The sequence below is a fragment of the Athene cunicularia genome, assembly GCF_003259725.1.
Source record: "Athene cunicularia isolate RWA chromosome 6 unlocalized genomic scaffold, athCun1 chr6_part1, whole genome shotgun sequence".
Classification (NCBI taxonomy): Eukaryota; Metazoa; Chordata; class Aves; order Strigiformes; family Strigidae; genus Athene; species Athene cunicularia.
Window position 1 is genome coordinate 24143421 of NW_020799105.1, and position 23210 is coordinate 24166630.

General features: G+C 43.5%; 1 protein-coding gene across 1 annotated transcript; it reads right to left on the minus strand.

Moving 5' to 3' along the window:
• Positions 1-6093: 6093 nt before the first annotated feature.
• On the minus strand, positions 6094-15246 carry CLRN3 (clarin 3). Its single transcript, XM_026851442.1, has 3 exons — positions 15018-15246; positions 9356-9535; positions 6094-7055 (listed from the first exon to the last, which is right to left on the minus strand). Exons 1-3 carry the CDS (start codon positions 15244-15246, stop codon positions 6781-6783), a joined length of 684 nt encoding a protein of 227 aa, XP_026707243.1. The 3' UTR covers positions 6094-6780.
• Between the last annotated feature and the right edge of the window lie 7964 nt (positions 15247-23210).

Sequence of the window (23210 nt, forward strand, 5' to 3'; positions counted from 1 at the left end):
AGAGAACCAGGCTGTGATCTATCAAAGAGCCTGGACGTGTGTGCAGCCCTGTGGCGTCTAAGCAGAGCCACTGCCCTTGGTGTCAAACAACTTGCCCGGCAGTGTCGAAGCGCCTGCTGCTCCGTCCCCACAGGCAGCTCTGCTCCTCTGCCCCTCCCGTAGGAGGGGGTAAAGTTTTAGCCTTAACAAAATGTGTGGGGAGAAGAGCTGGGGGTGTTTTTAATCACTGCGTGGCTCATGGGGCTCAGCTTGGGGCTGTGTCCCTTGAGAGGAGTGCTGCTGGTTGGACTCTGGTTTATAAACAGACTTTTTCTCTTTGAACTAAGTTTTGATCCTGACCTATTTTCATTTTGAAAAGGCCTCTGTCCCTATTACCCAGCTTGAGACCATGTGCACATACCTGATCTTTCTGGCTTTCCTCTGGAAGCTGCTCCCCCCTCCCCCAGTACTCTTTGCGGGGATAATATGAGGAGGTACCACAAGATCCTCCCCAACAGATGACTTTAAAGAGATCCTCACTGAACGCCATTGCAATTCTTATCTAAATTCCTTTTAAAAGATAAATGAGAAGACAGGAGAGAGGTGGGATGATCCCTGAAATGGGACTGCTGGCTTATGCCTGATCTGTAGAAGACTGAATCAGAAGCTCACCTAGGAGAGTTGATGACAAAAATTATCCAGAAAAGGGACAGTTAAACTGAGGATAAAAGCTTTGTTTCTGTGCTTGCAGTACACTTTTCCAAGTGGGGATTCCTCTGGGATGTTTATGTACCAGTGCTCCCTTCCAGACTAACCTCACCGCCCGAGGCACCCTGTGAAAGCCAGCGAGCATCCCGTGCCAGGCTCTGTGTGCACTGCGGTGGAAACGCTGCAGCAAAACCACCTGAGGAACCCCCATTCCAAGTGTGCCCCTGGTAGAGCCTCGCAGAATCATAAGAGCTTGGATGATGCTGGGAGCAGGTTTTAAAGCTTCTCATGCATGAAGTAGATCCCTGCCTCTGTCTGAGAAGGGGGAAAACTCATCTGGTACTTGACTGCTGGGGGCTCTGTTACGCTGGAGCAGCGTCGATGTGTGCTTCACCAGCACTGCTAAAATTGCTGAAATTCTTTACCCAAGAACCCCAGATCTTAGGCCCTGACAGTACATGGGCTTTCCGAGCTTACATCATATCTCTGCATTTTCCTAGAGTGTGACAAAACAGGTCACACCAGTTTAGGTAATGTAGGCTTAGAGCAGGCAGGAGTGTTGGGGGGGGCTCATGCGGAGAGAAGGGACTTGAGTAGTGAAAAGTACAGGTGCTAAGTCAGTGAATATTGAAAACGTGGCACAGCGGTGGTCTGGCTCATCACGACAATAAACTGCTGGCGTGTGTGCCAGTCTAAAGCACGCCTCTCCAATCTTCATGCCACAATTCCCTGAGCTGCCTTACATCTGAGTGCTGTCCCAGAGGCTTCACCTAGAGAACGGACTTGGGGAATGAGCTGAAATCTTGTGTTTTGCGCCTGGTCAACGTGACAAAAGCCTACGGCACGGGGGGACGCTGCCGCGCTGTCCTGTGGTGATCCTGGTTTCAGGCTCCCCTTCCTTCCATCCACTGTCCAAACCAGCCACAGGGCCATAAGAGTAATATTTATTTTTAATTCTCTGATAGCCCTATAATAAAAATCATTACCGTGTGGCGATACTGCGCTTGATTTAGAACATCAATTGTTAATTCTGGCAGATCTCCTACCAGCAGAGATTTTTAAATAGCAGGAGCTGGATGACTCTTTAGCAGAATAGCTCCTAGGGGACAGGGATTGGTTTTATTGACTGAGTTTCTTTGCCTGTGGGTAACAGCAAAGCTGTGCTGGCTCTTTTTTTCTGTAATTGTGAAGTTAACTAGCTTCTGCCGTGCTGTCAAGTAGATATGCCTACATCAAAAATTATTGCATTTGCCTGCTGTGAGGCTTGCAATGTGTCTTATTAAATGTTTTCAGCTGCTGCTAAACATTAAGGTAACTGATAATTTACTGGGTATTGAGGATCTTCTGTGTTCCCAAAGAAAAAGCTGCCTTTATTCAGCACTTCTACAGCTGTTGAATTTGGTGTAACTTTTAATCTAGTGTGAAAATTTTTGAGTGAACCCTAAAGCTAAAATAGATCTTGCATAAATAGGAAGCAGAGCTTCCGAGGTGGGAATGTGCTATCAAGTAATGGTATATATGATTATTTTTAAATTTGTTAGTTCTATCATGATTGTTTCGGTAGGAGCATTCAAATGAATTATTTAGCCAGAGAAAAGCAAGGCACTTTAGTTGGAGCAACTGTGATAGATAGGTCAGCATGGACTGGGAGTAAGGGGTTTCTCCTTTGGGGAGAAAAGGGAAGAAAATAGAGGGTTTATGCCCATCAGAGAGGCGAGCAGAGGGGAGCTGCTGGCTGTCTTGCTGGATAATCCTCTCTCTTCATTCCCCTCCAGCTGCCAAACTCCTGGCAGAGCATTGCAATAGCTGCAGTGAGCTGTGGGTTCCCAGGTGTGCTGCAAATGCCCGGCCGGAGAGCTCAGCCCTCCTCCGCGGTGCGTGGCGGGTGCTGCTGCCCCAGGTCACACCCGAGCACCAAGGCCACTGGCTGTCCTGCCTGCCCATGGTGCTGGTTCCTTCGGCAGGACCAAATCCACTCCCGGCCCCGTTCACACCAGATCTCATGTTTTCCTACCAAAAGCCCTTGTGGGGTGAGCCAGGCGGGCAGCAGAACCCACACGTGTAGGTACAGGGCTGGAGCTCAGCTCTGGTGTTTCCTAGCCCTGAGGTGCAAGGCGAGGGAGCACGTCGCACGCGTCCTGCCCCAGCCCTGGCAAGCTCGGAGCTGGGACCTCAGATGCTGAAGGGAAGATTGATCTTTCAGCTGTTTTCAGCCTGGGCTCTTCCCCTAACCTGATCAGACACAGCTCCCGGTGAAAAGCAACACACTTCAACGACTGGCAAGTGATGAATGTGTAAAATTACCCCGGGTTTAGATAAGATGGGAGCTTGATTTTTCTTTCAAGAGTGCATCAAGCTGACAGTGCAAGCTTTTTTCCCTTTTTACCTAAGGGTAAACTGCCAGAATTTGTCCTCATTAAGAGGATAAGTGTACTGAACACAGCTCCATTCATTTGAAAGGCTTCCTGGTTGGCAAGAGCCAGACCAATTCCTTTTTGATATCCTAAAACCTTAATGCAAGGTGAGATTATGTTGCATCCTTTTTTTTTTTTTTTTTGTCTTTCTTTCTTTTTTTTCTTCCTTTGGTAGAAGTGGCTGTAACCCACGTGCACAAACCCTTCTCACTGAGCTTTTGATTCAGCAAACCGATACCGGAACGGTTTGGCCTCCTACTTGTTCATCCCACATATTTGCCTGTCAGAGCCAGCCCTGTCCTGGATGGCTCCTGGGCAGTCTGTTCTCTTCCAGGAGATGTGTAATTCCAGAGATCTATTATTTTGTAATTATATTTGGAGCAGGTGCTTCCAAATCCAGGCAGTTACCTGATAACTAACCTTTCTGTGGCCTCGTTATAAAATACAACAATCCCCACGGCACGCAGCACTTTGCCACCACTTTACAAGTTGTTGTGGCATTTTGAAGGAAACAGGGAGGAAGTTTTGTGACAGTTTTATGCTGCTCCTTGCACTGCCTCGCTGGCCTCTCACAGTCGCTTCTCCGGCAGCCTGGTTGAGGTTGGGCGAGTTCATCCATGGAGGGCAAGGCGGCAGCTCCTTGGGGCACGGGGGCTGCTGCCTTCCTCGGCCTCATCGCCGCCTGCTAAACCTTCGTCGGCAACATCTGCCAAGCTGATGCCGTTGCACAAAGCACAAAGTACGTAGCGTAGGGCGGAGAGGGTAATTTTGAGCTTGAGAAGGAAAGTCTTGTTGTCAGTTTTAAACAGAACATCGAGATTAAGAATATCAAGGTAGCCTTGTTAGTCACCTATGACTTTACTATTTAAATTTGATTTTTTTTTTTTCAGTGTTGTAGTAATGATTTTGATTTGCAGCTCACATCAAAGCAGTGACTTTCCAGTGACACATCTCCTCTGCTTCGCAGCCATACGTGTCAGCAGGCGAGCATAAGGTCTCTTGAGACTTCCAGACTGATTTTTAACAGAGCCAGGTGGTTCCAACAGGCACACAAAAGTGGGAATGTGGTTTGGTTTTTCAGCTCTTGTGTGGCAATTAGTACTTGAGCGAAACAGAAATGCCCAAGCAACGGTAAGTCGCTGCTTTTCGAAGCAGGAGCTCTTGCTCCTCGGTATTATTCTATTACAATGACTTTATTTCTCTGCAAGCAAGTGCCTGATATAAGTGTAATTGTATTGTGTGATGGATGCTGGCTGAGTACAACAGTGACAGATGCATGCTGAAACTGTGTGAAAATTTTTGCAGCCAAAGCAAAACTGGCAAATGTTTGGCTTTGCGCCAGCTTCGCTCGCGGGTGCACAGTATCCGACGGTTTAACTGCAATGTTTACAGCACTGAAAAGCAGTTCTAGGCATGGTTCTTGTCAGCAGTGGAGAGCAGATAACATCTCTTATTTTGTTGACCTATGCTTTTTTTTTTTTTTTTTTTTTTTTTTTTTTTCCCCCTGCTCTGCCCTCATCGTACTTCTAGTTAAACGCTTAAGCAGGATGGAAAAGCCCTCTGCTTTGATGCCTCTGAAAGAGCACAGCTGCATAAAGTATTGAGAATTTTAATCCTGAAACTTTATTTTTTGACATAAATAGTGAGAAGTCACCTCTTGTATCTTCTATCCCCCCTTTAGAAATGCTTTTTTTTAGTTCATGAATATCTCTTGCATCTCAGGACAGCTGTCAAGCATGACCGTGTAAATAATATTGTAAAGGAAAACCACACCATTAAAAAAAATAAATAATCGTGCTGCTAGCTGCAGAGGTAAGGAGCAAAGGAGCAGAAGGTGCTGACCACCGTTTTGCACAGTGCACTTCTCTGAGGCATGAGCACTAAGCATGATTTTGCACGATGGCATCTGTGCCAAGGTCACGTTCATCTGCTCACCTTCCCTTGGCGGGGCGGGAAGGGAGCTCCCACTTCTGTGCGGTTCTACAGTTGTGTGTCTTTGTGTGCACGTGAAACACTCATTAAACCAGGCATGGGGGTGGTACCGGCCATAAATCATCGCTATGAAAACCCACTGCTTGGCATTTGTGTCGGGGCAAAATGCCAGTCTGCCGTAGTGGGTGGGAAAGCAGGCGACCACACCTGCTCAAGGTGCGGCTCTGCTGTCGACATTAACCAAGGGTCTGTAAGTATCCTGAAAAAGCATTATGCTATTATTGCTACAAATGAATAACTTACGGACACTGGGCTCCTATGCTGTCTTATGTAGGCCCTGGCCCTTCCTCTTGCCACAGCAGCCATGGATGAAAGCACTGAGCAAAGGGAGCACGGAAAGGGGTCGGTGCTGGTGCTGTTGGGAGGTTTGATGTGGCAGTGACTGACCACAAGTGACTTTGTCCAAGCACTCACGCTCCTGCCTGTGACCAGGAGCCCACAAGCCTGCCCACAGTCACCAGGGCAGTGCCATGGGGACCTGCAGGATAAAATCTCTAACCAAGTAAAGGACAGTAGTAAGAAATGCAGGGAAGGGATCTGACCCCTGTGCTCAGCACTGGTGAGGCCACGCCTTGAAGAATTTTGGGCCCCTCACCCCAAAAAGGCCATTGAATGACTCGAGCGTGGCCAGAGAAGGGCAACGGAGCTGGGGCAGGGTCTGGAGCACAGGTCTGCTGGGGAGCGGCTGGGGGAACTGGGGGGGTTCAGTCTGGAGAAGAGGAGGCTGAGGGGAGACCTCCTGGCCCTCTGCAACTCCCTGCCAGGAGGGGGCAGAGAGGGGGGATGAGTCTCTGGAGCCAAGGCCCCAGCGCCAGGCCCCGAGGGAATGGCCTCAAGCTGCCCAGGGCAGGGTCAGGCTGGCTCTGAGGAAGGATTTCTGTGCAGAAGGGGCTGTTGGGCGTTGGAATGGGCTGCCCGGGGCAGGGGGGAGTCCCCGGGATCCCTGGAGGGGTTGAAGAGTCGGGCTGAGCCAGCGCTGAGGGATCTGGGGGAGTTGGGAACGGTCAGGGGGAGGGTCATGGTTGGACTTGAGGAGCTTCAAGGGCTTTTCCAACTGAGATCATTCTGTGAACTGCAGGACAAAATGAAGCATCAATACCTTCATGACCGTTTCTCATCCCCCACTGCCTCTTGAGATCCTAAATTACATACGCAACCAAAACCGTGGCTCTGATCCTCCTTTTCAGGCCCAACGGGTTGAAGCAGAAGCACATCCGCGGCATGCTGATGTTGGTGCGCCCCTGCAGAAAGCCAGGGCAGCCACCGCTTTCCCAGAATCCAGAAAAATCCAGAAAGCAGAGGTGGGAACCAGCCCCTCTGTGCTGTGTGGGCAAGAGGTGGTGATACAGAGAGGAGGAGCCCGTCTAGGAGGATGTTTTCACAGCGGTGCCTCCGGGAAAGAGCAGGTCCATAGGGTCATTGAGGTCTGTTCCTATGGGACGGCGCCGGCGTCACATACTTCAGGCCACATCTACTGGAGGTGTTTAAGTGGCACGTTTACCAATGGAAACTTGTAAGTATTACACTAATGCCTACCATAAAGATAAAATCAAATTACTCTGAAGGCAAAATAGGCTCTTTTGTTAATTGAACTATACACACAGCTTCAATTTGAATGGAAATGATCAGCCATGATTGTCCATATTAAATAGTCATTTTTCTTTACATCCTCTTTTCAGCAGTATCCTTAAAAGAGAATGACATCTTTTGGTGCATTTTCAATGGGCCTTTCCTGTTCTTTCTTCTTAGAATATCTGGCGTGGTCATAGAAATATATGATGATGATAGAAGCAATGTTCAGAAAAATGATGAGGAGCATGATCCAATATGAATATCCGTAAGCGTGATCAGATCTGATATGTGTCTGCAGAAAAGAAAAACATCCTTTGGCCAATTCTGTGGACAGGCCATATTCTTCTATGTTCACAGGAAAAAGTATCATGGCTATAAGTATGAAGATTCCTAGAAAATATTAAGTACAAATGTTAGAGGTGAAACTGTAGTGTTATTTATGTAGCTACTTGTAGATATTCTAGTTAAATTAGTTAGAATACCTGGACTACAACAAAGATTAATCTACCTCTTCCTGTTAGTAAAATATGAGGTCATTTAAAGGACTTTTATCCCACCTAATAGCATCTGTCAGGTGTTTTAACACTGGCATCTATATCTTCTAAAATTAATGGATTCTTACTGACTTTGCTTAGATAAGGCTATTTTATTTTTTTTCACTGAATTTAGTGCTGATGAATATAATATATTCACTCTTTGGGTGGTTTTCAGAAAGCCTGTTTGATATGAGCTCAAATTTATGAAGTGTGCAGTATCACAACTGGATAAAACCCTGAGCAACCTGGTCTGTGTTTAGGGTTGGCTCAGCTTTGCTCAAGAGCAGAGACTTCAAGACCTAATTTTCTTTCCAAGCTGAATGATTCAATGACTCTGTGATGACTCAAACTGAGGTCTTATTAGATCTGTATCTATTTCCTATACCCTTCTGAATATACATGGAATTTGGATACTTTGACATTTAGCTATAAATAGTGGTTTTATATCTCTACTTTCATAGTGCTAATGGAGGTATAATCTCTGATCATTGGTGAAAATATTTCTAGGTACACCATTCTATGCATGTTCCCACTGAAACAGGTTCAGGGGTTTTTTTTTCAGGACAACACTGGACTTTCAGGCCATCTGGTAGGAGAATTAGGATCCTTCAAGATACACTCACACATCAAGTGATGCCTGATTTTTTTCATAAAAACATACTCATGGCCGAATAGACTTGCAGGTCATAGCACTTACAGGGCTGTAAAAAGTAACCACAATCTTCAGTCAACATGGGGGTTTACTTTCTCACTAATATTTATTTTGGTGAGACCACGGTCCTTTCATTTCAGGTCCAATCTTGCAGATTCAGGCTGCGTAACGGGTGCTGGGCTCAGGAAACTAACAACTTTCTCATGTGATGAGACAATGATCCACTTCTCTTGAAAGTTAAATAATTGTCTAACCTAGAATTTTGCTCACTCTTCTTACTCTGTTTCAAGGCATCCACAGCTGTTTCATTGTTTATTTTTATAGGCTGTGTTAGCCATGGCTGGAGAACAATGGGTGGGCTTCACACCCCCACCGATACTTGCTATGAATACGACTACGTTTATCTATACAATTCCCTTTCCACCAAGGTCTGATTTTGGCAAAGGCAGCTCACAGAGTGCAGCCCCAGGACAGGACGATGCTGCTGAGGACACAGCCCAAGGGCGAGCAAGCTCCTGCTCTGCCAGCGGAGCGTCTTCGGACCTGAAGAGCTTTTGAAGGACAAAATGCCAACGCTGAAGTACTCTGTAATCAGTTGTCTTTAAAGAGAATTTTCTGAGTACAAACCTAGTATTAGGGGAATGCATAATCTTCTTGAGGCAAATTGAGTGTGAGAGCTGAAGTCATTACCACAGCGAGATGAAGAGGGTAGGAAGGCTCATTGGGAGCAGTCGGGCTCAAGTCTATCAGGTGAATGAGGGGTTACACCTCCAGGGACCTGTTTAACACAGTTCATGTCTCTTAACAGCTCAGTGTCTTTTTTTGTTGTTGTGGTTTTTTTTTTTTTTCCTCCTGCTTAGGGAATGTTAAAACTTACTTTTTATGTGTGAAAGTGTTTTTTAGAGAAGGAAATAAATTTTACCATGACTCAGTCCTAACTGCCACCTCCCTGTGTTAACGCTGTTGTGGATGTGTTTGATTCAACACATTTTTTGGAAATGAAGCTAGAGTCCATCCTGTAGATTCAACCTTAGAGGCCTAAATTGGTATGTATGTAACCCAGCAACAGATATGCTGTAAATACCACAAAATAGTGACGTAATGTCTTAAAGAGGTTACAAATTGCACTTTAGTCACATCCAGTTCATACTCTTCTGTTAGTTTCATTCTCTATTTGTCAGCTTACTCTGTTTTTCGTGATGTGCATCATGCATGAAATGATGCTACACCTGTTGGGGCTTTTTCATTTCCATTTTTCCTGCTAGTGAATCCAGACTCCTACTGATCGATGGTGTCACTTCAAGTACATGCTACTATTTTACTCATACTTAAAAGGTACTTTTCAGGTATCCCAGCAGACATGGTTGAAAACCAAAAGCAAACGAACGGAGTACTTTTTCCAAGTGTTTCCTTTTACAGATATAGTTCTTCATCTTGGAACTGATGAGAATATTCATCTATATGGTGGACAGTAAGTGGTCAGCATGGGATGCGTTACTCACCACATAAGGAATTCCAGGTATAGACTCCTGTAGGTCCCAGAAATGTCTGGTAGGGATTACTGACAGCGTTAGTGCAGGTAAATCCAGAACTCAGAAGGGAACTCAGTAAACCAAGAACCAGAATCACAATAATCGCAGTGATTGTGCTTTCCGCCTTGGTGCTCTTCAGGTTATCTGCAACTGAAATACAGTGGCTCAGCATCGATAATCAGCCTTCCCCACACAGTCTGGTGGGCTCGGATGACCTCATGACTTAGCTGGCTGTAATTAAAAGCTAGTAACCAGAGATTAGGTTGATCTGTAGAGATCAGGGTGTAGAAGGAACAGTAGGTTTGGACACAGCACATGAACCCCAATGTAAAATGGGGTGAAGGTACATTAGTCTGACATAAGTACGTGCCTGATAATCCTGCAGGCACACAAACCTCCCAGGCATCAGGCCGGGTAGTAAACTTGTCTGTCTTAATGCTTCTGTAAATATTTTATCTTGATGTGGCCAGACAGAAATTTTATGCCTAACTCAGATCAAAAAACTAGGTGTTCCTCTGCCCATCATTCCCGAGATGTCTGGTAACTTCTACAGATACACATTTAAAACTTGGCACCAATTGTAGATTATTCCATTTAAATATAGCAGCAGTTCCACCTCCTATGGAATAAATGTGACAGAGGGAACAGCTTCTAAAGGGCCAGTAAAGCCATTAGCCTGGAGGGGTGAGGTGCGTTTGTAGGACAAATGTCACTGAGCATGGTCATTCACGGACAGATGAGGCAAGGCTGAGCTGGTGCTCACACCCGCACTAGATCTGTCTCCACATCCTGCAAGGAACAAAAGAAAAATAAAAATGGGTGGAGGCTGTGGCGTGTCTGGCCATATATACACAGCACGTACAGCCAACCCCTCCACGACTGTAACCGATTCTTTTGTTTTTGCCTAAATACTTCTAGTTATTTGGTATGTTGCTGATAATGAGACACAAATGTGAATGTAATACACCCCAAGTGTAATTGCAGTATAGCTGCATCGCAATACATTTTCCCCCTTTCAATCTAAAGATTGAAAAGGCAACTATAATATGCCTGTGGCTGCCTTACCCTATAACAAATACAAAATGTTTTCAAGCTCTGTTCAAATGGGTGCTGTGATAGACAGCCATCTGTAGGAAACCTTCCATTCTATGGTGCTTTTAATATAAAGCCATTACTGCAAAGTATTCAGTTAGTGCATAAATAGGAGAAATCATATCAGAAAAGATAGTAAAATCCCCATAAAAAGAAAATAAACACTCATAACAAAAAGAAGAACTATTGGAAATAGATGAAAAGGCAAGCTTTTCTCTCGTTTTATATAATATTCCTGGTAGAAGTTAATTTCTGTTTGAGGAAATGGCAGGTGAGGATGTGTTACGGAAATCAGTTGTAAATTTAAGCAATTATCCCCAAAGAATAGGGAAGATGGGCGTTCAGGGGACATCGCTCAATTAAACGGAAGAGAGCACACTGCTGGTTGTACCACGTCCTTGCGCTGAAGCAGCCTTACTGCTTGGGCATTGCCTAGTTCAAGAAATAAGTCTGGAACCAAATCGGACAGGTTTGTGTAATTTCCCTCTGGCAGCCTTACTCAATTTTATCGCTCAGAGCATCTCCAGAATTGGCTGCTACACCTATTGCCCCCCTCCCCCTAACTGATCTTGTTTATCTCTGACAGTGATTCGCAGTTCAGGGGATGTAATTTTGTCAGACTCCGCCTGTTGTAAGCACGTCTGCAACAGCACAAGACAAAAGGTTATAAATAAAATGCTGTTTTCATGGTGGCAGATTTTTTTTTTTCTCCTAAATGAAGTGCCTGTGCAAACTGAAGGAACGCACAGTAGCTGATCTACTTGAATGGGATCGATAGTAACCCGCAGCTGGATAACTTCCACATCATATAACCTCTATTACATGTACAGTAACCTCATTCCAGAACAAAACCAGAGGGTTTTACCTTTGCCAGGTCTCACCTTAATTTTCTGTATCTTTGTTTTTCATCTTTAACTCTTGTATGGTTGGAGAGAATTTCCCAAACTTTTGCTGACCAGTGTGAATGACATCCAGCTACCAGCCTGGAGGTTTTTCTAAGCAGTGCTGATCTGGCAACTTTCACGAGGTCTACGATCCCTTACGACACATAATGGATGGTTCAGTTAAAGAAAACAAAACCAAAAAATACTAGAGTTCAACCTAGCTTTCTACTTTTCAGGATATCCCATCTCGCATCTGGAAACTGATGATAATGTTAACAAAGTTCCAGCAATTTTCAAGCATTTTTCACATATTTTAAAAGTTAGAAAGTTCATCGATTTGTCTCTGCAACAGCAAATTTCAAAGGCTTCCTCGTGTGCTGTTGGCCTTGCTGGTTGCCAAGAGTCAGATAAATCCTGACTTTATGAGACTCTCTGGGTGTGCCTCTTCCTGCACCTTGCTCACAACTTTTACGTGTTTGACTTGGAAGCAAAGCTGTAAAGAAACTCTTTTTACAGACTATTACAGTCATAGGTGGCTCCTTTCTAAGACAAATCATTAAAACGGCTAATGAAGACTCGATGGACTTAAGTTCTTAAATAACTTGATCATTCTGCTCATCCCCTGAGCCTCTGAAGTAGCCTTATTGATTTATTGCTCTACTAAGGTCACTCATGGCAGTCAGTGGAAGAGCCTACCCTGACCAGGCAGTTCATGCGCTGTACACTTGGAGAAACCATATTCCTTTGTTTCTTTTTCATCTTTACTCTCGGAAATTTCTCTTAATGTTGTGGTTTCTGAAAGAATAAGTTATGGTCTTTGTAAAGGCTGTTGATAATCTGCTTTTGTATGGCCATTAATAAAAGCCAACCTGGGCTATTGCTAACTAATAATCTATAGGCCCAAGCTCTTGTCTTTGATTTACTCTTTTGTGATTTCCATTCTCCCTTTCTCACACGCAAATATGACAATGTCTTTTGAGAAGCACACTCAGGGTGCGCAGCAGAGACCCCCAGCCGGGCCATGTTTGCTGAGTGACAGATCGCACCGTCATTTAAGAGGATGCTTATAACTCCTCTTACTGGTGTCTGAAGTGTTAGAGTGGAGAAAGCACAGCACTTACTTCATTTCTTCGTAGCACAGGCAATCCATTTACTTAAGGATATCATCAAAGGGAAGACATCGGACCTGACTATTTGAATTTAAAAATGGTATGTATGCAATTCTGTGAAGTATTTTTCTTATTTCAAGAATGTACGGAACCACACTTAATATAAAATGCGACAATTATGCCCAATATGGAGCTTAAGAATTAATTTAAAATCAGTTCATTTCATCTTGGATATATGCCCAGCTGAACTAGTGAGGGATGTGGGCAAATCCCTATTTAGACTAGTCACAAAGCACGACTTTCTTTCAGCAGCTGTTAAGAGCAACTAGAAACTCCTGAAACTCACTCGTTTTGTTCATCCCTTAAATGGCTGGTAGGTGAGAATTGAGATAACATTTTGTAAATAAGCGTAAAAACCTAAATCTGGTCACTGCCACCAAAATCCATGTAGCCCGTGCAAAGAACTGAAATCCTTTACTGATGCCAGTGTTCTGTGAGTGCTTGTCATTAACTGTAATTAAAACCTACTCGATGGTAGTGCCCAGGCCCTGGGACTGGGCTGCGTTAGCCTCTGTGCAAAGGCAAGACATGTCCCCGAATTCCTGCCAGACTGCAGCCTCGCTCTGCAATCAGCTCCCCACGGGTGGACTCCTGGTTTCACACGGAGCCCTGTTAAAACCAGCAAGAGTCTGCGCGTGTGGCGTGACGTTTGGGGCTTGAGCCAACTGGTGTGGGGAGATAGAATCATGTATAAACTATTTTTATAAATGTGTATTTACTGTTCTAAAAACTACTCTGATTATTCTGCTATAACTGGTTTGAATGACTTGTGATTTGGTATTTGTTATGTGATGATCTCGATGAATGCTGTGCTAGGAACACCGCTGCGCTCAGATTTTTCACTGCAATATAATTGTTATAACGTGAACTGGCTTTGCTGCTGTAAGAACTTGGGTGCCTGCTTGTGTCGATACAATTTCTGTACTAAGTTAAGATGGGGAAGAGCTCAGAGATGGGAACCATCTGGAGGCTTAAGACTGCTGTACTCTACCTTGGTGGCTTCTCTGTGATGGGACATCTTACAACAGCCTACCCAAACCAACAGAATATCTGAAAGTACATCTCATGTTTCAAAAATGTTTGACCTACTCTTCCAAGTTTTCATTAGGTTCCTTTCGACCAGCTTTTTTTCACTTTCACACGTGTGTATCAGCATTATTGCTCTGAACTCAGTGAGCCAGCAAGATACATAAAATGAGTGCAAATCCTTGATCCTTGCAAGAGCTTTCAGGCTTATCTACCTTTGGGCTTTGTGGATGCTCTTCACAGCAGTAGTTACTTGTGCACAGAGTTCAGTAAAACTTTGCTGAACCATGTGAAACCAGTATCGAGTCTGCGGCTTGTACTCGGTATATAATTTCTTGTTTCTGTTTTGCTTTTTCTCATGTTTTGCTTCTTATGCTAGGGTTTTATCAGCTTGTCTTAACTTTGGCCATGATTGCTCTAAGTAAAAGCCCTTCTGCTCTTCCCCTTTTTAATTTTGTTTTATTCCCAGGTATCATCCCTCCACCCTTATCTCTCAGTTTTTCTGTCCTCCTTAATTATTTTTTAAATTCTTTTTCTTCTATAATAATTCTACCATTGAGGATAAATACCAGGAACTGCAGATGCACAAAACCTAAGATCTGTTGCATGACAACATAAGATACAGTTTGAATCTACTGGATGTTTGCTGAAATGTTTTTCTAATAACCTTCTTTCCAAATATCATTTCAGAGTTTTTTTGGAAAGTCATGATGACGAGAAGTCACCTGAAAACCGTGCATTGGGTGGGAGAAGAAAGGCCTTGTAACAGGTTAGAAGCTATTTTGTAATCCATACTTCACTGTTTAGCAAAAAAAAAAAAAAAAAGAAGACATGAGCAAGCCTAAGTTTTGAAAATATACTAATCAACTGGTTAAGTTTCATAATATCACTTAAAAATTGAATGAGATGCTCTTAAGGAAAGAAATAAAAGGAATATTTTCATTAATACATAGGTCCAGCACACGTATAAACACCATATCTATCTAAATTATTCTTTTATGTGTTTTGCTCTTTTCCCTTCAGCAGCCTCATAAAACCTTCCTCCAAAACGATGCTACATTTGATAGAGGGTGGCAAAATGTTTTAAACAACAAATTTAACTTAACAAAATTAAAAAAAAAAAAATCCCGGAAGGTGAATTAGGTATGTGATCCTTTAATGAAATGGTAATTGAATGATGTTGCTTTTCTGTTCCACACTGAAAGCTTCTGAAAATGAAAGTTGGTTTTCCACAAAGTTCCTATTTTGTACTTTTAACTTGTTCCTAGGTGTAGGCTAAATTCACAGGTAATTAGAAGAAGTTGCTATTGGCAAGAACGCTGCAGCATTTCTGTGCTTTTTTGGGGGTCTTTATACCACTTAAATCCCCAGACTGGAACACAAGAATGCGCCACGGTTCCTACATCCATCACCTGCACGAGCGAGAAGACACCATCCATTTCCAGGCGCAACACCACTCACCTTGGAAAGTCTTTTCTGAAACCTGAAGCCCCGCTTCAACGAACTGTTCACAGGTGCCGCTAAAAAGTCCGTAGGTGAGACTCACGGTAACGCTGGAGTTCGTGCCAGAAAAGCGAACCTGACTGCTCATCCAGTGCTGGGTTGCCAGCACGACACAAATCAGCACGAAAGAGCACGCACAGGTCAGAAAAGCAGATGCGAACATGGCTGCTTTTTTTCTGGATGGCATTTTGTCAGTCGGCGATTTCCCACCAATTCAGGGTATTTTCGTCTCTTTAGTCCCGTTTAGCATGCGGCTGTTTCCTCCTCCTCGCTATCTGGGATCTGCTCTCTGTGCTAGCACAAAGTTACCCTGGTAAACTTTAAGCAAACAGCAGTGGTAATAAAAATGCAAAATAATTGAACTTTGGTCTGGACAAAAGGTGTTGCCATAGTTACAACAAAACCAACCCGGCAAAGGCCATCGGCAGATGATTTATGATTGCCTTGCCAAGCCAGAGCTTTTCAGATGACGGCTCTGGAGCCATCTTCTGGAGCCTGACTCCTGCGGGTTCCAGCTCGCCTTACTGCTTTCTGGGACAGTTTTTACTCCTCGATAAAATTTTCTGGCCTGTTCTTGCTTTTTCTCTTGAAAGGCTGATAACCAGGCTGGAAAGAATTTTTGCTAAATCTGTATCTAATGTGTTATGTTAAAGAGTAATAAAAAGTTCCTTCTCTGTTCAAATTCCCAGGTTGCTTAACAGCTACTCAACTGTCTCCTTTGTGACCTGTTCTAAACTCTTCATGCTCTTTGTGAAAACACCGAGTTGGTCTCGGCTTTGGCAGAGGTAAGGAGGTTCTATCTACTCTCCATAGATTATTTTCTAAGGAAGAACTATATTTCGTAATTAAATTCCACATGTTTTCACACAATAATTCCCTCCTTTTTTTTTTTTTTTTTTTTTTTTTGACAGGGAGGGAACAAATAGGGATTCATTTCACTGAAGGAGTGGATACGTAAAGGGAGCGATAGTGAAGAAAACCTGTTCTGAACTACAGAGCAAGAGAATATATTCTTTTGTTCAGCCCAAATTGACCTAAACAAAGACAAAAGACAGTAACAACATGATATCGAACAGAACATATATTGCTTAGTAAAAACACTGAAGACAAAGTCTAAACTAGGCACCAGTGTCACCATTTTGTCTGTGTGAAACCTGAAATGTAAATTAATAATCTATCGTCAGGATAAAGTAACAGAGATTACATTAGCTTTTATTTCTATTAATTATAATATCATTATCCCAGGTTATACTGATCCCATTCTTCTGGATCATCTAGAGGGTTTTTTTAATTAACCTTTAGGAAGCAGTCTGTTTTAACGGTGCTTCTAAATAAACCTGTTGAGCTATCTTCCTGAAGCTTGACTGCTTTGTACTGTAAAGATATTGAGAGATTAAAGTTATATGAATTTGAAAAGGCAAAGAATTGCTTGGGAGGAGAAAATACCTCTTCTGTAATGCAGTGATATTATACTCTGATTCTTCTAGTGTTATGATTTCTTGAGTCAAAACTTTAAAGCATCTTTGAAATCAATGTAATTAATTTCTTTTTTTTTTTTTTTTTTAAAGTTATATGGTCCTGTGTAATTTTTTCTTTCAAATTATATAGGACTTTAATGATACTTTTGATGTCATTGCTTTAAGAGTTTATACATTTTATTAATAAAAAATTCATATGCTTCCTATATGTACTTAACACACACAGCATAGAGGAAATAAGTCAATATAAAATTTAAGCCCTGAAGAGCAAAGGGAAGCTTTTCAGCCCTTGGAAAGGCACAAGAAACAAGACACCTGCCTCTCCTTTTCTGTCCTGTACTTCAGTTAAATTTTAACCACAGCGGTACGGGCTATTTTAGACTGATCCACCTCCATGGGTTTATTAATGCAATAGTTCTATTTGCTGCTTAGTTGCATACAAAGAGCATAGTCCAAGGGGTTGGTTGTTTTGTTTTTTTTTTTTTAAATAAAGTGAGGTAAAAATCTGCCTGCTTGCCTTCAGCCCTGTGCTGTCAGCTGTGCCACTTGTCCCCTGTGAAATACATTTTTAAAAAATACATATTTAAGATTTGCTATTTGTCTTGGTACTAACTTTGAGTGAATAAATTTTCAGCTGCGGCTCATCAGCCGTCATTTGACAGACTTGAGAACCAAATTTAAACGAACTGAGCATCCACACCTTTAAAAATGCTAAATAACAGAGAGTAAGAGCTGTAGTGGATAGCCTGTAGTCTTTTCTATGCAATCTTATTCAACTCTATTTAGTTTTTCATACTCAGCTCAAATTTTTGTGGCTCAAATCATCGCAACTCTCCTGTGGCCAGGGGAATTGCTCTGTAAATGAGACCGTAATTTGTCTTTTTCTTCCCTGCCACCTTGAAGTTAATCTATTCTCTGCCAATGGTATGATTCCTTGTGTCTTATTTTCCTCACAGCTACCTAAAAAAGCATCATATAACTTGTAATGAAAATTGCAGTTTGACATGACACACCTCATCACTTGAGAGAAAAGAGAAGTGATTGGTTTCCTCCAACTCAAATTAAATATTTCCCGAACAGCACTTTACCAACTCTGAACAACAGTCAAACAGAAAAAGCAGAGTAATTTGTTATGAATCAGATGGACAGGAGAGAGGTTTGGAATCCTTTGCTATATAAAATTATATATTGCTCTGTATTTTTAAAGGTAGAGTATGTGACTGTTTCTCTTCAGTTTATGTACAAGTTAGTTTGCTTTAAGCAACGGGACATGCAAAAATATAAAACGAAAGCTTTTAAATGCAAATATTTCATATACATTTATTTTTCTGTGTTACGAGCAGATTCTTACATGTGGGGAAAAAGAAAATCACACAAATCACACAACAGTTTGTTGCTTTGCCCACATCTCCAGAGAGATGCCATCTCTTGATGGAGGCCATCTCCCAACAGATGCCATCTCTTGATGGAGGCCATCTCCCAACGGAGGCCATCTCCCGACGGAGGCCATCTCCCGACGGAGGCCATCTCTTGATGGATGCCATCTCCCGACGGAGGCCATCTCCCGACGGAGGCCATCTCCCAACAGATGCCATCTCTTGACGGAGGCCATCTCCCAACGGAGGCCATCTCCTGTTTGTGGCAGGCAGGATCCAAGGGCTCACTCCCGGCTGGCTCACAAGTAAGTGCACTCAGCCATGCTCAGCAGCAGCTGGGAAAATTGAAGATGAAGCCACTGCAAATTATTTTCTGTTCTGCTGCAACTGCAGTGTTTAGCAACGGTTGCTGGTGGTTTAAAAAAAAAAATCATATTTAGTTAAAATCTTTCATTTTAAAAAACAACTGACAGGTGACAAGATGATTGAGCAGTGTGGTTGGCAGGCAGTTGCGCTGATATTTGATTTTCCTTGGATACCACCTTTGGGGTACACCCTTGTGTATCACACAAAGCTTTCACACCCTTTTTATTTCCATTGTCCATGTCTAATCGCAGAGGAGCTCAGCACCTGCGATGGCAGGATCCTTGAGCTGCACTTGACCCAAAAGGAGTCCATGAAGCCCCACGTGAGGCAGATGTTTGTGCAGAACTGCAGGATCAGGCTTTGCATTACTAACATTGCCTCTACCTCTTCTAAGATGGATAAATTATCATTGAAACAAGTTACTATAAATCTACTGTAGAATACTAAAAACAAGGTTGATTTTTTTTTTTCTCTCGTTGCTTTGCAGCCAGCATTCTGAGTGGTGATGGAAGTAAGGATTTGTTTATGCCTTTTGGACAGGGTGAGGAAATCGGATAAAGCATCGTGAATTTTATTGTAGCTGGAGATGAAAAATTTGAAGCTCAACTGAACTGCAAAATTATTGCAACAACTGTTTGGCAAAGTGAGAGGGTTGTGATCACAATTTTTGTGTGTCCATACCTTGTGAGGTGGATTTCTACTATTCCATCTCTAATTTCATTCTTCTCTGGCTCTGACCTTTTTTAAAGCACTATCGAAAAAAACCCAAGCGCGTTTTAAATGTTGTTTGGATTTCTTCCCAGAAAGTGACTAAATCTTCTCAGCTGAAATCTCCATCACTAGATAGTTACTGATTTCTGGGCTCTGACGCTGGAGCGTATTGGTTGGTATTGGAGTGACAGCTGGAATGTTGTGCTGCCACCAGCCTCTCCGGAGCAGCATCCTTTCACATGAGCAGTCAGCAGGAACAGTGACTGCTGCTTTCAATCCCGAAAGAAAAAAAAAAAAAAGGTGGAGGACCCCAAAGCCACCACACTGGTATCAACACAAACACGATGAGCAAAATCCTATATTCAAACGATTGCTTGCTACAAAGGCATTCCTCAGGTTTACCATCTGACTAAGCTAGCTGGTGTCTGATCTGGTATTTTGAGGCATAACCTGTGCTGCTCCAGAATACATTTACAACACAACTGTGATTTGTACTCAGACACCTGCAGAGGTGATGGCCAAATATGCCTGGTGTTGGTAGAGGAGGAAAAGCCATGTTCAGCAACTCCTCCTCTTGCCGTGAGCGCTCCTTCCCAAATGGGAAGACCACTTGCCTCACGTGGCAGCTGCAGGGGCAGCCCTTCACATTCCCTTTTCTCGAAGACTTTTAGAGAAATTAAGCATTAAGTTTCAATAAGAAATTAATTCTTCCACCGGGAAGTTTATCTCCTAATACTTCTCACACAACACATGCCCTGGCAGGAGAAGGAGAGCCGCACCTTGGGTAGCAGCTCACTGAACAGCATCTCGCCCATCCTGTTTCTCTCCATTTCCAAGTCGTAAAACGTTTGGCGGGTTGAGCAGAACAGCATAGGCCATTCTGGTAAAACAAGAAACTTTAAAATAAAATTTTGAAAGCATAGAGACGTTTTCCTCTTTTCTTTAACCCCAAAGGTGAATGACTGCAGTAACCAAAACAGCTGAACTCCACTAAGGCCTCCAAGATGTCCAAGGGTTTCTTTTTTCCGTACCGCAAAAGATGACATGGAAAACTTTAAAATACTGTGTTTAGGCATTAAGAAGTTGCTATCATTCATGACTGAATAGTGCAAATTGAGTGGTCAAGTACACTTTATTGAAGAGTGGGGGAAACTGCCTTCTGGCCCTGTAAGAAGCAGAAAATACAGCCTTTGCAATAATTTCAGTTTAATAAAATGTGGCTTTGAAGCTATATACTGCTTAGAACAAACCCTGGAGGGGGAGATGGAGAGAAGAGCTGGCAGGGAAGGCTTTCATTTCTTGCAATTTCTGTAACAATTATAAAGATATGGAGTCTTGAATACTTAAATATATTCCCAGATACTCATAATTTTAGATTCCAAATGTAGAAATCTTAGACAAATACCTCTCTGAAGTAATTAAATTAGCTGCCGCTAGGACGTTACATATTCTCATACTTTTGCCCAATTATCTGTACTTTAAAGAGTTTTTCCTGTATTTTTAGGCTGAGATATATTTGCAGTTACAGAAACCACATGTCTGTATCTTATTTGCTGTGCTGCCTCTGATTTTCTAATTTCTTCAGTACATTTACAATTTGTGTCCCAGTATATCGGCAAGGAGAGAGATCTACTGTGCCGCTACCAGGGGCAGAGTGGCCTTTTCTCAGTAAATATGGGAAACCTGGTAAATTTTTGGAGAGCTTTTGTCTAAGTGAAGGAAAGTGGTAGGATGATACTCAGTATCGTATGCTTTAATTAGACTATAGATGCTTCTCCTTGAAATCCTTTCTCTCATGGCTGTGACCATGCATTTTTGTCTTTTGGGTTTACAGGCATTGTGCAGAAGGCAGCAAACACAATTTTTTCTTGCTTGGTGCTATCAGGTTCACTATCATGCTGAAATATCAGAAATAAATTTTCGGTGTTCAAATATTGCCTATTTCCTATCATATATTTAATGAGCTTGAAGCAGAGAAGCTACTTTTTGTAACAGAGAGTAGCAAAGTGACTGTAATTGCTCATGGGAAAGTTTCCACCACTTCCACTGGACTAATGTTACATCCACCAGGGCAAATCAAGGGCTGCAGGTGCCGGGTCCTGCCAGAAGCTGTCGGAGGTCCTTCAGCTCCGCCGGCAAATTGGAAGCAAGGGTGAAACGGTTGCCAACGAGCTGACATTTCGGAGAATGTCTTTGATTTGTGATGGAAAGAAAGGAAAAGACAGATGACCAGTGGACTGTGAGGTGAACAAAGAAAAGCCGCTGTTGGAGCTCTGTTGGGCTAAACAGAAGATATCTCCCCGTTATGATCTTATTTTTCCTACAGCATTTCAGTCTTCCAGTCGTCTTAAAACTTATTTTCTGATGGAGTCAACTCTGTCAGTGTAGCTAAATTGCTTCAAATCCCATAGCAGCTTCATTTTTCATCCTCTCCCCTTACTTGCCAGCATAAATTCTCTTCAGACCTCATCTGGAGAGCACTGAAAATGGGTTTAAAGATGCTTCCTTCTTCAGATCCCCAGCTCCTAGACTTTGTGGAGTACTAATCTAGTTTTCTGGATAAAGAACTGCATCAGAGAACATCCTACTAGGTTGTTTTTCTCTAGCCAACAACTGAAGATAAAATCAGCCTCAGGCTTACTTGCTCCTGTTGGCTCCAGCTCATTAGTGTATCCTGAAACCCATCAGTGGCATAAACCCAAGCTTAGAAGTTTCTTGGATGTGACTGCTAGAAAGCAGAGCTAAGAACACTGATATGGATGAGCAGGGTTAAATTTCTGTCATGCTCTATCAATACTTATATTTAGGACTTGAGCGTAGGGCGCTGGAGCAAGAAAGATGGGCTGAAGTTTCTCTTACAACTTTATTTCATGATTATTGAATTTATTTAGATATTCCCCTTATCTACAGAAAGTCTCTTTCCCCCAACTATAATGTGTATTTTCTTTGATTCTTTATAACTTGGCTTCACATTTCTTTCTCATGACTAATTAATTTGTTTACACGGTATAATAGTACTTTTAATTTCTGCACTAATAAAAAATGTAGTAATTTTGTCCAACATGTATAATAATTCCATTTATTTTATTGCTTGGATATAAGCAGTCACTGAAATGAATACACAATTTCTTCCAAATGGGTACTAGTGAGAAAATTGCTGACTTGCAGACATTTGATCTACAAACACGTTCATTAAAATCAAACGCCTTCCTGGTACTGTGCCCATTTACACTGCCATGTCCGCTGAAAAATTTTACCCTTCTACTAAATTGCTGTTTCCTAGTCAACACGATGCCAAAGGGACGTAATTAGGGTCTGAATAGGCTTTCTGCAGGAGACGCAAATATTCAGAGACGTTCTAAGATTTTGTTTTGATGGGCTTTTCGCACAGTCCCTAAGTGTCTGACATCTTTCGGTACACTTAAAATAAATACGGCGCACGTGGATATGGGGTTTTTAAAGTATCGTCTCCTTGAACTGCTCCTGGAGAAGAGATTTCTTGCGCAGGGGAGACTTGTCCTGTTTTGCAAGAGGCGGTATCCTGGGCGCTGGAGACAAAAGGAAGCGAGTTGTGCCTCCAGACTCCCCGATTCTCGCCTTTCCTTTGGTAATTCCCTCCTCCCTGTCCTACTTTTCAGCCTGACGCTTCTATTCTGGGTTTCACCGTCTCGATTCACGGGCCCCGCGCAGCCCAAGCTGCTGCAGAGGTTTCTTGGCGGGTTGGTGGGTGCGAAAGGCCCCAGGCTCGGCCCTTCCACCCCGGCTCCGACCGGCACGGTAATGGCGGGACGAGCGGCAAGGGGCAGGCTCCCGGGAGGCCGTTTGGTCGCCACAGAGGCCTCGCAGCTCCCTCCAAGCTCCCTCACAGCGGTCACCTCACGCGGGTGGCCCGAGGAGAAGTTGTCACCACCCGACGCCCGTCCCTCGTGCTCCCGCTCAGCCTCGGCGAAGCGCGGGGAGGGACGAGGCGCTTCCAGGCCTGGCCTGGGACATGGCGGCCAAAGCCCTCAGGGAAACTCGGCCCTTGGCTTCCCCTCCGCGGAGACAGGAGGGAGCCGGGGGGCGGGAGGTGACAGCGGTGTTTAAGCGCCGGCCGGCGCGGAGGGGTGCGCAGGATGCGCGGGAAGGGTCTTCTCCTCCTCCCCGGTCCCGCTGCCGCTGATGCGGCCGGTGTCCGCCAGGCGGCTCCGCGCCCGGCGCCGAGGGGAGGAGGAGGAGGA